The 15,577-nt window shown below is 39.4% G+C and overlaps 1 protein-coding gene across 1 annotated transcript; it reads right to left on the reverse strand.

The window, feature by feature from the left end:
- Positions 1 to 2,175: 2,175 nt before the first annotated feature.
- Positions 2,176 to 3,445, reverse strand: LOC101042558 (olfactory receptor 7C2-like). The gene is given in 2 exon segments (XM_039466443.2): positions 2,176 to 2,429; positions 2,569 to 3,445. Coding segments are annotated over 2 exon segments (1,038 nt in total). The 5' UTR covers positions 3,414 to 3,445; the 3' UTR covers positions 2,176 to 2,236.
- Positions 3,446 to 15,577: the final 12,132 nt, after the last annotated feature.

Consider the following 15,577-nt stretch of genomic DNA (forward strand, 5'->3'; position numbering starts at 1 on the left):
GCTATTTGTACAGGAGGGCTTTGTGTCCAGGACCGTGAAGAAAGGCAGACTTGTAGCTTATCTGCTTCTTCTTTTTGCTTTCCCTTAGTCCGGCCAGCCTGAATCCTTTTCCCTAATGAGGACTCCACAGTAACATAACGCCTGCGACAGCTGTCTGATTCATACAACCCTACATTTGAAGCTTCTCACATATTCATTACCTTGAGCTAGTTACCTACTTACCATAAGCTCTTACTTTCTTATTTGTGAATATGGGAAATAAAACTAATTACATCAAAGAGTTATTGGAAAAATGAAATGAGGCAGTGTATATAAAGCTCTTAAACTGTGTTGGTATATAAAGTGTTATTTATATCAGTTCACGTCCTTTGCAAGGACATGGATGAAGCTGGAAACCATCATTCTCAGCAAACTGATACAAGAACAGAAAACCAAACACTGCATGTTCTCACTCATAAGTGGGTGTTGAACAATGAGAACTCATGGACACAGGGAGGGGAACATCACACACTGGGGTCTGTTGGCAGGTGGGGGGTTAGGAAAGGGACAGCAAGGGGTGGGGAGATTGGGGAGGGATAACATTAGGAGAAATACCTAATGTAGGTGATGGGGGGATGGAGGCAGCAAACCACCATGGCATGTGTGTACCTATGTAACAATCCTGCAAGATCTGCACATGTACCCCAGAACTTAAAGTACAATAAAAATGAAAATAAAAAACAGAAAGTTCAACATATATAAAAAATCAACATCAATAACCTTGAATTCTGTTTCTAGCTCAAAAACCTAATTAATTAATTAGAGACAGGGGCTCACTCTGTCACCCAGGCTGGAGAACAGTGGCATAATCATGGCTCACTGCAGCCCCAACCTCCTGGGTTCAAGCCATTCTCCTGCTTCAGCTTCCTGAGTAGCTGAAACTATAGGCATGCAGCACCATGCCTGGCTAAAAGCTCTAATCAGATTAATGAATTTGTATTTTTCTGGTCCAGATCTTTATTTTATATTTAGCCATCCACCCATCTATTTTTCTACTCCATTTGACAAATATCATGTAAACATGAACTCCTTACCAATAACTGCACTAGCCATTGTGATTGCAAAAATGGTAAGTCATTGCTCTGAAATTCAAGAAACCCATATTATGAAGGAGTAAAAAAGTTAAGTTGGCATGACTGAAAGGAAAGTGAATCAGATAAAAAAAAAAAAGGAGGGAACTCTTTGAGTTATTTTTATTCACATAACCTCAAAAAACATCTCTGTAAATGAGTTTCCAGGGCAACATTTCAAAAATAGGGACATATCCCATCGCTTCTGAGAATATATATTTAACATGTCAGATTTGATTTTTTTTTTTTTAAATCCAAATCAGGCCAGGCACAGTGGCTCACGCCTATAATCTCCAGCACTTTGGGAGTCCGAGGCAGGCAGATCGTTTGAGGTCAGGCGTTCGAGACCAGCCTGGACAACATGGTAAAACCTTGTCTGTACTAAAAATACAAACATTAGCCAGGCGTGGTGGTGCACACCTGTAGTCCCAGCTACTCAGAAGGCTGAGGCAGAGGAATCACTTCAACCTGGGCAGTGGAGGTTGCAGGGAGCCGAGATCATGCCACTGCATTCCAGCCCGGGCAACAGAGGGAGACTCCGTCTCAAAATCAACAACAACAAACATACCCAAAAACAAACAAACAAACAAACAAACAAATCATTACTGAAGATAACTGAGAGAATGCCAGATCATATTCATACAAAGTTAAAATTACTCATTAGAAAGTCAAAAAGGGTGATCCTATATAACCTTATTGGCAGTAGCAAGGGCAGGAAAAGTTTCCAAAGGAAGAAATGCTTTAAAATGTATAAAAGAAGGCCGGGTGCAGTGGCTTACTGCCTGTAAGCCTAGCATGTTGGGAGACCAAGACAGGCAGATTGCCTGAGATCAGGAGTTTGAGACCAGCCAGGCCAACATGACAAAACTCCATCTCTACTAAAAATACAAAAATCATTGGGGCCTGGTGGCTCATGCCTGTAATCCCAGCTGCTCAGGAGGCTGAGGCAGAAGAATCACTTGAACCTGGGAGACGAAGGTTGCAGTGAGCTGAGATCGTGCCACTGCACTGCAGCCTGGGTGACAGAGTGAGACGCCTTCCCTGCCCTGCTCCAAATGCATAAAAGCAGAAGTCAAAATATTAGCCGAAGGAGGCCAATCTGGCCTCAGTATTGTGTTCACCGCTATTCATGAGAGCTTGGCAGTGGTCCCCGTATTGAGAGATGTTGCCCTGAGGAGGATTCTCCCCAGGGATCCCTTTATGTCCCTGTTCCTCAGGCTGTAGATGAAGGGGTTCAGCATGGGGGTGACCATGGTGTACATCACCGAGGCCATGAGACTTGTCCTAGAAGATGGTGTAGCTGCAGATAGACCCCAAGGTCTATCTTTTCTCCCCAGGGATCCCTTTATGTCCCTGTTCCTCAGGCTGTAGATGAAGGGGTTCAGCATGGGGGTGACCATGGTGTACATCACCGAGGCCATGAGACTTGTCCTAGAAGATGGTGTAGCTGCAGATAGACCCCAAGGTCTAACTGAGATAGACCCCAAGGCCCGTGCCATAGAACAGCGTGACCACTGAGAGGTGAGACCCACAGGTGGAAATGGCTTTGTGCTGGCCCCGGGCAGGTGATACTCTCAGGATGGAGGAGAAAATCTGAGAATAAGAGTATAGGATTCCAGAGAGAGGAAAAACACCCATTGCAATCGTCACAAAATACATCACGATGTTATTGACGAGGGTTTCAGAACAGGCGAGCTTCAGGATTTCGAGAACATCACAAAAAAAGTGTGGGATTTCCATGTTTGTGCAGAAGGACAGCCTCAAAATGGTCAAGGTCTCGAGCAGGGAAACCATGACACTGATGCACCAGGACCCCAGAACTAGCAGTCTACAGAGCCGGGGGTTCATGATGACTGTGTAGTGCAGGGGGTGACAGATGGCCACAAACCGGTCATAGGCCATCACCGTCAAGAGTAAATTGTCCAGGCATCCAAATGCAACGAAAAAAAAAATCTGGGTGAGGCAGCCTGCAAAAGTGATAATTTTGCTTTGTGTTCGGATATCCACCAGCATCTTTGGGACGGTCGTGGACGTGAAACAGATGTCAGCAAAGGACAGGTTGGAGAGAAACAAGTACATGGGGGTGTGGAGGTGGGAGTCCGAGCTGATGGCCAGGATGATGAGCAGATTCCCGAGCACGGTGACCAGGTACGTGGACAGGAACAGCCCAAAGAGGAAGGGCTGAAATTCTGGTTCCTCTGAAATTCCCAGTAGAAGGAATTCTGAAATTTGTGTATCGTTCCCTGCTTTCATCTGGTTGATGTTTCTACCAAAAAGAGAGAAGAACATGACACTCACATGCATTACAAACCTACCAGAAATGCTGTTACGGATATCCTACATGAAGAGGCTATTGTTTTTTATTTTCTAAAGTTGATTTTTTTAAGTTGGCAGATAAAACAGAGTGTCTTTATCATGTCCACCATGATGCTTTGAAGTATGTTTACACTGTGGAATGGCTAAATCTAGCCAGTGATCATCTGACGAGAACACTTAATACTCCCTTTGCATTTTTCAAAATACAATATATTACTATTAACTATATCATATTACTATTAATGGTTTTATGTATATGATCACAGTACCATTAGAACCATGCTGTGCAAGAGATTTCTTGAACATGACATTTCTGTCTTGCTTAATTTTGTATCCTTTGACCAACATCTCCCCAGCTCTCCCCAGCAACCCTCCCATCCTCTGATAATCTCCATTCTACAAGAATTCAATCTTCCTGTCTGATTGTAATTTTGTGTCCTCTGATGTCCCCAACCCACCCTCCTAGCACCCCCAGCCTCTGGTAACCTCCATTCTACAGGAAGTTAATTGTGCGTTATTTTGTGTGTGAATCTGGTGCCAATCAGGGGGATCCTCTTGCCATCTTGGATCAGGAATTCCTGTCCCACTCTCAGCCTTTCCCTGAAGGCGTGTACTCTACAATACTGATGAGAAAATCTTTCACGCATTTGGGGAATATAAAGTGAATTTTGATATGTTCCAGGCACTGTCTAGTAAATGAGTATGTGGTGTTATAATATAAGAAAATCTCTACATGACTGAGAGAGAATAGAAGAAAAAAATGTAAATGCCATATATTATGTCAGATGGCAGCAAATCCTACGATGAGGAAGAATGATGTTAACAGAAAAAAAGTGTAGATAGAGCATTATTATTGTTGTTATGATTTCTGAGATGGAGTCTTGCTCTGCCACCCAGGCTGGAGTGCAGTGGCACAATCTCAGCTCACTGCAACCTCCGCCTCACCCTCCCAATGTGCTGGGGTTACAGGAGTGACCCACTGCACCTGGCCTATTACACTGAACTCTCTTCACCATTATATAAAAAAATTCAAATGAGCAGGAACTTCACCTGCTCTGTTTATCTTTGTTTTTTTTTTTCACTTAGGTACATGAATATGTGTAGAAGAATTACAAAAAATTAAAGCAAGAGGAAGTTATAAAATAAAAACTGTCAGTGGAATAAAGCCAGAAAAATATAGTAAATTTAAAAACACTATCTTAAGTGAATTTGAGGGAGACATTGAAAATTAACTGAAAGAAGGTATAAAATAACAGTAATTTAATATCAGAACGGATGAATTATTTAATTGGCAAAGACCTACACAATGAATTATATTACATATAGTGTCACTAGAATGTTCTGGTATATGGCAGATACTCATCTGTTATTGAATGAATCAGAAACTAAGTATTAGTATATATGGACATTTAATGTATGACAAGGTTATATTGCAATTTAGTTGGAAAATGCTGAATTGTGGAACAAAAGCTGGTAAATGGCTATCTACCTGGAAGACAATGAAGTTTCTCCCCATCTCATATTTTACAAAAAATTAGTGGGTTTAAACACCTTATAAAGTAAATAATACATGTTAGCTGAACATGTAGAAAACCACACAGAAAATGACGTGTATGCAAAGCGTGCTAAGGCAAGAAACAGAATATTATAGACATATATTTAGGTAAATAAAATTTACAGCTTTTTGTGCTGAAAAGTATTTCCTCAAATGTCAATGAAAAATCAATAATCTGTAGAAATAATTTGAAATGGTGATAACTGGACAAATGGATATATGATAATAAACAAATCAAAATGGTGATTGTATGTAGGAATCTTTGCTCAAACCCAGTAATGGTTTAATACAACACTCTCTATCACACCCATCAGCCTGGGGAAAAGCCTGAAGGGCAGCTGCCACGTTGAGTGGGGTTGGAACTTTTCAACAGGTAGCAAACAGGGACTCTGCCGTTTTGCCGGCAGAAGTGTAAAGTGTTACAGAATCTTGGGGAGGTAACCTAGAAGGAGATGTGAATATTAAAAACACAGATATTCATGAACTCCAAGTTTCTCAATCCAGCGCTAATGAAATTCGGGGCCAGATTATTTACTGAGGTGGGGTCTGCCCTGTGCATTGTATTATCATTTCCCTGTTATATTGTATTATAACAGCTTCCCTGTTCTCTATTCACCCTCCTCAAGGTGACAGCCAAACCTGTCATTGCTCAAAATTCCACGGGGGACAAAACTACCCGCAGTGAGGATCACTGCTTTAACATGAAAATCCTACAATATTTTCATATATTTATAAAAATATTTTAATATAAGTATTTATATACATAGTTATCTATCCCGCCACAGCTACTACTTTTTTTCTCTCTCCACTTATTTGCAAAATCCTTGGGCATATAGTCTACTTTTACTGGAACCACTTTCTTCCTCCCGTTTCCTCATCAAATTGGGCCTCTGTGACCATTACTTAACTGTCAGGAATCACCCTTCTTGCTGAGTTCAATGTTCACTGCTCTTTTTAGCATCATAAACAATTACATGAATCAAATAGTTTATCAAGCAAGCAAGCAAGCCAACAACCAAAGCAATTTCTCTTCTCGGGGCTTGGCTGGGTTGGCTCTCAGATGACTTTGGGTCCATGTTTATGGACTGTGTTCTCCCTGATCCTTTCCTACGGTACCTCTTGGACTCACCTTGTTGGGTCTTCTGAGAGGAAGGCATCCATGTGGATGTGACTACCTCCCCTGGTGGATGATGGAGACTGAAGCTCTGTACTGAGACAGTAGGAGACAGGGAAGCATCGGTAGCTGAGCCAGATCAAGGACTCCAAAGGAAACAACCATGTCTCATTGAACCCAAGGTTGCATATGCTGAGGAACAGCAGCAGGGGAGAAATTCGCAGCTTTGTAAATCTGTACAAAATGTACAGCTTTGTAACTCTGAGGCACATTTCCTCTTGTTATTCCAACCTGATGACATCATTTTCCTTTGGGATTTTCCCCTGCACTGAAAGAAATCTTTTTCTGCATGCTCTGTTCCCAAGACACTATATTGAATCTGAGGTTAATGCAGCCTTCATTACTCCTTCTCCATGGACTTGCTTGACTTCCAGAGACCTAGCCTCCTAACACCTTAACTCAAACCCTAGAGGAAAGTTTTTTCCAAAGTCTAAACTGAGGAACTTGTCTTGACTAGGTCTCTTGGGTCTCCAAGAATCTGACGTGTGATGTGAACACAGCCCTTGATACCTCCAGAAAATTGCTATTCCCCTCTTCAACAAGGGATGAACTATGTTCTGATAGAAAACCGTAGGTACTACATTCTTGGGCTTTATGATGCTTTCAGCAAAACAATAAGAAATTTCATACGTTTATGACAGGTCAAGAGCTGTCGTATCATTATTCATTTATAAAACATTTGGTTGCTGTAAGAGATGTATTTGGATCTCTTTATGCAAATTGCCCTGCAATTAGCACCTTATAAAATTATTTTAATTTTTTTAAATGTATTTAATAATTTTTTTAATTGATGGGTAAATTGGTATGTATTTATCATGTCTAAAAGAATGTTCTGAGGTCTAGCTACATTATGGAATGTTAAATTCAGCTAATTCATCTATGTTTTACCTCACATTGTTGTCATTTTTGCGGTGAGAACACTTAACATCACTTAGTATGTTTTGATAATACAATATATGATCATTAAGTATAAAGTATCCATGTTGTACTCTACCTCATGAATGTATTCTTTCTAACTTCAATTTAGTATCCTTTGAGACACATCTCCCCACCCTCCTTCCACAACTGTCCCAGCTTCTGGTAGTCACTATTCTGTTCTCTAATTCTATGAGATTTTTTAAAATTTTATTCCTCATGTGAATGATGTCATGTAGTATTTGTCTTTCTGTGTCTGGCTTCTTTCACTTAACACGATATCCTTCAGGTTCCTTCGTTTTGTTGCAAATCACAGGATTTCCTTCTTGTATATGGCTGAATATTTCTCCATTGTGTAGATGTATCACATTTAAAAATTCATTCATCCATTGATGGAGACTTAGACTAATATAGTATCTTGGTTATTGTGAATAGTGCAGCAATAAACATGAGAGTACAGATATCTCTGATATACTGTTGTCATTTACTTTTGCTAAGTATCAGTAGTAGGATTGCTGAATCATGTACTAGTTCTATCTTTAATGTTTTAGGAACCTCTGTACTATTTTTCATAATGGTTATACTCATTTACATTCCACCAACAATGTACAAGGTTTTATCTTTATCTACATTCTTGTCAGCCACTGTTATTATTCTTTTCTCTTTTTTTTAAACGGAGTTTCACTTTTGTTGCCCAGGCTGGAGTGCAGTGGCACCATCTCAGCTCACTGCAACCTCCACCTCATGGGTTCAAGTCATCCGCTAGCCTCAGCCTCTAGAGTAGCTGGGATTATTATTCTTTTCCTGTCTTTCTGATAATAGCAATTCTAATGAGATGTGGTGGTATCTCATTGTGGCTTTGATGTGCATTTTCCTGGTGATTAGTGATTTTGAGCACTTTTCATGTAGTTTTGGCTATTTGTATGTTTTATTTGAAAAAAATGTCTCCTCAGGTCTTTTGCCCATTTATTAATTTTTTTTTTTGCTTGAGTTTTTATTTGTTTTCTTGCTATTGAGTTTTTTAAATATATTCTGAATGGCCCCTTTTCGGATGTATAGTTTGGAAATATTTTCTTTCATTCTGAAGCTTGTTTCTTCAGTCTGTCAGTTATTTTATTATCTGTGCACAAGCTTTTTAGTTTAATGTCATCCCATTTATCTATTTGTACTTTGTTAACTGAGCTTTTGAAGTCTTAGTCAAAAATCCTTGCCTAGATCAATTTCATGAAGGATTCTAATACATTTTTAATAGTAGTCTCGTATTTTTGAGTCTTTCATTTAAGTGTTTTTGTTTTTTTTTTAATTTTACTTTAGGTTCTGGGGTACATGTGCAGGTCATGCAGGGTTGTTGCATAGGTGCATACATAACCAGGTAGTTTTCTGCATCTATTCCCTCTTTGACTATATCCATCATTTCTCCCCATGTTATCCCTCCCCCCCCACTGTATCTCCCCTAGCCCCCTCCGACTGCCCCCAGTGTGTGATGCCTCTCCCTGAGTCCATGTGTTCTCATTGTTCAACACCCGCCTATGCGTGAGAACATATGGTATTTGGTTTTCTGTTCTTGTGTCAGTTTGCTGAGAATGATGGTTTCCAGATTCATCCAAGTCCCTAAAAAGGACACAAACTCATTGTTTTTTATGACTGCGTAGTATTCCATGGTGTATATTTGCCACATTTTCTTTGTCCAGTCTATATTGATGGGCATTTGGGTTGGTTCCAGGCCTTTGCTATTGTACACAGTGCTGCAATAAACATACATGTGCATGTGTCTTTATTGTAGAACAATTTATAGTCCTTTGGGTATATGCCCAGTTATGGGATTGCTGGGTCAAATGGAATTTCTATTTCTAGATCCTTGAGAAATCGCCACACTGTCTTCCACAGTGGTTGAACTAATTTACACTCCCACCAACTGTGTAAAAGTGTTCCTGTTTCTCCACATCCTCTCCAGCATGTGTTGTCTCCAGATTTTTTAATGATCATCATTCTAACTGGCATGAGATGGTAACTCAATGTGGTTTCGATTTGCATTTCTCTAATGACCAGTGATGATGAGCATTTTTTCATATGTTTTTGACCTCATATACATCTTCTTTTAAAAAGTGTCTGTTCATATCCTTTGCCCACTTTTGAATGGGTTTGTTTTTTTCTTGTATAATTCTGTTTGTTTTTTCCTTCTTTGATGAAGTCATTTATTACTATACACTTTTCTCTTAAAGTGACTTTTGCTGCATAACAATTTAAAAATAAAAATATTTTTAAATTTCCCTTTTTTAAATTTTTGTAGGTACATCATAGGTGTATGTATTTCTGGGGTACATGAAACATTTTGATATAGGTATGCAATGCATAATAATCACATAATGGAGTATCCATCCCCTCAAACATTTCAGCACTTTGGGAGGCTGAGGCTGGTGGATTGCTTGAGCCCAGGAGTTTGAGACCAGCCTGGGCAACATGGTGAAATGCTATCTCTACAAACACACACACACACACACACACACACACACACACACACACACACACACACACAGAGTTAGCAGGGCATGGTGGCATGCTTCTGTAGTCCCAGCTACTCAGGAGGCTGAGGAGAAGGCTGAATTTTAAATGAGGATGTTAATAGAAATTATTTGAGCCTGGGAGGAGAAGGTTGCAATGAGCTGAGATTGCATCACTGCACTCCGCCTGGGTCACAGAAAGTGACTCTCTCAAAAATAAAAAAAAAAGAAAGAAAAGAAAAAAAATTTTCTCAAAACCTCATAGTTATAACAAGCTATTGTAAGCTCATAACTTTGACCATGTATCAAAATTCCACTGTTTATTTATTTGTTTGTTTGAGACAAAGTCTCACTTTGTCACCCATACTGGAGTGCAGTGGCGTGATCTCAGCTCCCTGCAACATTTGCCTCCTGGGGTCAAGCAATTCTCCTGCCTCGGCCTCCTGAGTACCTGGGACTACAGGTGCCCACCACCACAGTCAACTAATTTTTGTATTTATAGTAGAGAAGAGGTTTCACCATGTTGGCCAGCCTGGTCTTGAACTCCTGACCTCAGATGATCCACCTGCCTTGGCCTTCCAAAGTGCTGGGAGCCATTGTGAACCACTGTGCCCGGCCAAAATTCCAGTTTTATTCTAGCCCTTGTCCCCACTCCATCTTATGAGTTCATTATCACATTTTACATCATTTAATTTAGAGCATCCCTTAACAAATTAACAGGCACTATTTTTGTTTGACTTTCTATTACTTGCAGCTGAATGGCATCTGTAACTTGCCACACTGTTTACCATACACTTTAGAATATTTGTATCATGCCATATGTATGGAAAACCTACACGGGAATCAAAATTGATTATATTCCATAAGTACATTGTTAACAAATGAAACAATTGGAGTGTATTCCTAGTCTTTGATGGGTCTACACACAAAGAAGTGTCTTGACAAATTAGAAGACCTCCATTGGAGAATTATCCACATACAGGGAAAAAAAAAAGTCATTGGGTGACCAGAGCAAGGAAACAGTATTGTGAGGTTTTCTTCTGCATAAGTAAAGACTTAGTGGTCAAGAAACATGTGTGCAACTGAAAAGGATGCTGGTGTAGCTTCTGGTACATCACTTCATGCTGTCCCACCTATCTTTGAGTCTCTAGTAAATCCAATCTCTTCTCAAGCCTTTCATTCAGGGCACACACAATGGAAGCAATTGCTGACTGATACAATAATCAAAGTTATCAGAACTGAGGGAAATTATAATTATCTGTTACTTTGTAGTTTGGGCCTTTTCTCTGATATTGGAAGAGTATTCATATTTCTTTGTTATTCAAATTTATTTTAGAAAATTGTATTAAAGAGCAACTACATTGAGATTCCTTTCCAGGTGACTAGGGAAGGTGGAAGGACATGCATGTTTGTGCAGGAAAACTTGGGACCCTGGATCATATGACTGGACAGGCATTCACAGTGTCTTTGGAGAAGTCCCTTGATCATTAAGATTCAAGTTTCTGGGTAGAATAAAGATACCTCATAGATAGCCTTAGTATGGTTCATTCACACCTGACTGATGATGACAAAGTTGAGAAATGGGGGAGATACTTCATTTAGAGCCATGAAAGCCATACATTTAGTCAACACTGAATGTTTTCAGTCAGAAACAAGAAGATAGGCCAGGAATGGTGGCTCACACTTGTAATCCCAGCACTTTAGGAGGCTGAGGCGGTTGGATCACTTGAGGTCAGGAGTTTGATGCCAGCCTGGCCAACATGGTGAAACCCGTCTCTACTAAAAATATCAAAATTAGCCAAGCATGGTGGCAGGCACCTGTAATCCCAGCTATTCCAGAGGCTGACACAGGAGAATCGCTTGAACCCAGGAGGTGGAGGTTTCAGTGAACCAAGATCCCACCTGCACCACTACGTGCCAGCCTGGGCAACAGCGAGACTCGATCTTCAAAAACAAAACAAAACCAAAAGAAACAAGAAGGTAATTCAATAACAAATCAAAACAAAAAAAAAATCCTTCACTGCTATGAATGACACCCTTTACACATGAATACCAATCTTTTATACTTCAACAAGTAGACACAGCATGAAATGCAATTATTTCACATGGTAATGCAATGTATGATTTAAAATTTACTTCATTATATTTGTTTATTTCCGACTGTAAGGCCATACTAGACAAACTACTTTTTTTTTTTTTTTTAATTTGGCTTTCCATGTAGACTCCACTTCTAGTTAGTCAGATACAGATCACAGCCTGACTGGAATAAGTGTCTCCTTCTTCAATGCACTCTTGGGAGTAGAGAATCAGCAAGTAGCGTTTTCTTGCCTTCCAGACCAGTATCCCACAGGAAAATCAGGTACTCAGAGGATGGAGTCACAACAGGGAAATGTACCTAATTAGCAAATACAGGGAGCTGTAAATATTTCTGCCGCTGTTGTTCTGAAGATCGTACAACCTTGAGAAGAACAGGACATGGTTGATTCTTTCAAAGTCTCATGTCTAGCTAGAGGAGCGATGCTTAATTTCCTTCTATCATTTTGTGTGGGGACAGAGGTTTAGTCTCCATCATCAACGATCCATGGAAGAACTCAGGGTTCCATATGGCAACCTTCATCCTGGAGTCCTCATACAGATGAGTCTGAGCACCAGAAAGGTATTGGAGGAAATGTTCAAAGAGAATGGAAGCCAAGAACCTTTACCTGAGATGACCTAAGAGCCAAACCCACCTAGCCCAAAATGAGAGATTGATGTGTGTTTGCTTGCCTGGTTGACTCATCTATAACTAATTTATTTAACATGTTAAATGTATCTGTTAGACTCAGGAATGCAAGGATTATTATTGACAATTACGTGATGGAAGCTAAGTCCAACTGGATTAGACTAGAGAAGGAATGGGAGAGATAAAGTGGTTTCAGTAAAATAAGAACATGTACTAGGAACTTTGCAATTAAAGAAGTAAGAAAGTAGAATATTAGGTGTGGGCAGACATGCAATGAATTGAGGACCTATTTTTAAATTTTTTATGATAAGTGTATTCGAGCACACTACGTATTCACTAGAAAATAAAGACCAATAGATCACTTGCAAATACCACCCTGCAAAGCAGTCCATAAAACATACATTTTATTTATTTTATTTTTTGAGATGGAATTTTACTCTTGTAGCCCAAATTGCAGTGCAATGGTGCCATCTTAGCTCACTGCAACTTCTGTCTCCCAGGTTCAAGGAATTCTCCCGTCTCAGGCTCCTAAGTAGCTGGAACTACAGACACATGCCACTACATATGGTTAATTTTTGTATTTTTAGTAGAGATGGGGTTTCAACATATTGGTCAGGCTGCTCTCAAATTCTTGACCTCAGATGATCCACCCATCTTGACCTCCCAAACTGCTGGGATTACAGGCATAAGCCACCATGCCTGCCCCAAAACATACATTTTAATAGTCTCTTCTCTCACTTTGGATATTCACATGAAATCATAAATGTTATCTTTTAAGTCAAAATGGGAATACTGAAGAGTTTTTATTTGCCATCACTTTCTTTCTGGGGAGGCTGAGCATACAGTGTTTGTGGGTTTGTTACCTTTTACTTTTTCTACTACAAATAATACAAGTTCTTGCTTGTATGTTCTGGGGTCTAGATGCTTTTATTCTTTGCATGCATTATTTCAAACAAAGAATTGGAATTTTTCACCAACTTGCTAAATACCATTTAATTTTTTAATGTTTGTATGTATGTATTATAATATAATGTCTGTATTAATGTATTTTTAAATGTATGTTGAGGGAATGTGTGAAAGTTCATACGATTTGAGTGGTCAAATCTCTCAGTCACTCATTTACATACTCCCCCACCACCAGCAATTTTTTTAACTTAGGAAATTCCTCTGTCTCATTACTAGAAATTAATCAGCTTTTATAGTTATGCCCTTCTTATTTCACATCTGTTTTTCCTTATTGCCATCTTTTCACCTTTTGTTATTGGATATATACTTCCATTTTCATTTTATTTTCTTTTAATTTGACGTTTGATGGACCAATAGTAACTACATATTTATGAGATGCAATGTGATAATATATGTGTACCTTGTGAAATGAATAAATGGAGCTGATTAATATATCCATAACCTCCCGTGTTTATCATTTCTTTGTGGTAACAACATTTAAAATCTATCTTTGCCATTTTGAAATATACCATAGTTTAATCTCCACTATCATCACCACACTTTGCAGTAGATCATGAATGTTCTTTCCTTCTGTCTAATTAAAACTTTATACCCTTTGACTAGATTCTCCCCATTCCCCACCCACCCTGCCCCATCCCTGCCTCTGGTAACCACCATTCTACTCTCTACTTCTATGGATTTGACTTTGTGTAATTTTATGTCTAAAGGAAGGCATACAGATCTATTTTTTTATTTATTTTATTGTATTTAGAGACAGACTCTTGCTCCCTCGCCAGGCTGGAGTGTAGTGGCACAATCAAGGCTCACTGCAAGCTCTGCTTCCTGTGTTCAAGCAATTCTTCTGCCTCAGCCTCCCAAGTAGCTAAGATTACAGGTGCCCCATCACACCCAGCTAACATTTTTGTATTTTTAGTAGAGATGGCATTTTGCCATGTTGGCCAGGCTGGTCTTGAACTCCTGACCTCAAGTGATCTGCCTGACTTAAGCTCCCAAAGCACTAGGATTACAGGCATGAGCCACTGTGCCCAGCTTATTTTTTAAATGTCAGTCATCTTGTGCCATCTTGTGGAACATATTCTCCTGTGCTCAACCTAACATCTTTTTCATAAGGTATTTGAATCCACTTATGTTTATACTGGATGCACCTATATAGCTTTAGATACTATTTCCTCCATGCCTTCTAAATTATATTTTCATATGTTTTTATTTGCAGGCTTTTCAAAAATAACATTGAAGTTGTGACCCATTTTGATGTCAACTGATTATCATTTTCTCGAATTCTTTCTTTCAGAAGTGAGTTTTAATTCAATTTCATTAAATATAGTTATTTTGAATCGGCTCTGTTTAACCTGGTTTACTTTCCCTTACATCCTTTTATTTTATCAATTCTAATTTCCTTGAAGTTTGTTTCTAAGGAAGGCACAGTGATACACACGTGTAGTTCCAGCTGCTAAAGAGGCTGAAGCAGGACGATTCTGTGAGGGTGATAGTTGGAGACCAGCCCCAACAACATAGCAAAACCCTGTCTCGAACACATATATATATATATATATATATATATATATATATATATATATATGTATATATACGTATATATACATATATATATATATGTATATATACGTATACGTGTATATATATATATTTTCCAGATAGATGCACATCTCTGTGAAACTGCAGAAGCGAACAAGGTGGGTGAAATTTGCTATTATTAGGATCTTGTATTGTACTTGAATGGTAGAGTGCAATGAAATAAATGTGTGCCTGACATCATAACCCAAGGGAAGAAGCATATGAAAAGAGACAATGGATAGATATAAGATGTGCAGGGCTTTGCAGGGTCCAGGCTGATGAGGGCTCCACGTGTTGGATGAGGAACAGAACCAGGACTACAGTGTGCCCATTGGATTTGTCAGAAAAGAGGTCAAAACCCGAAGCCAAAAGTAACAAAGAAAAGATGCCATAAAGAACAGTGAGTGAAGAGTCGTCTTCACCCAATGCTGAGCCATAGAAAAACACGTGTGTTCAAATAAATATGGAGTGGGTACAGGAATAGCAAGCAGATCAGGAACCTGATGTGAGCTCCATGATGAAGCAGGTGGATTGATAAAGGTCTATTCAGTTGGGGGCCCTTGAGTCTGGAGATAATGTCAGCTCTAGGCCGGCTGGCTGTCTGCCCAACAGCCTGGCTCTTCTTGGATTCCTCATTCAGGATGCATTTCCCTTGGTCACAGGAACTCACATTCTTTTTAAACTATTCTGCTTTCACTGCTCTGGATTAGAAACTTTTTCGACTGTGTCCCAGAGTAAGAAATACCT

Source organism: Saimiri boliviensis, chromosome 14 (genome assembly GCF_048565385.1).
Source record: "Saimiri boliviensis isolate mSaiBol1 chromosome 14, mSaiBol1.pri, whole genome shotgun sequence".
Taxonomy (NCBI): Eukaryota; Metazoa; Chordata; class Mammalia; order Primates; family Cebidae; genus Saimiri; species Saimiri boliviensis.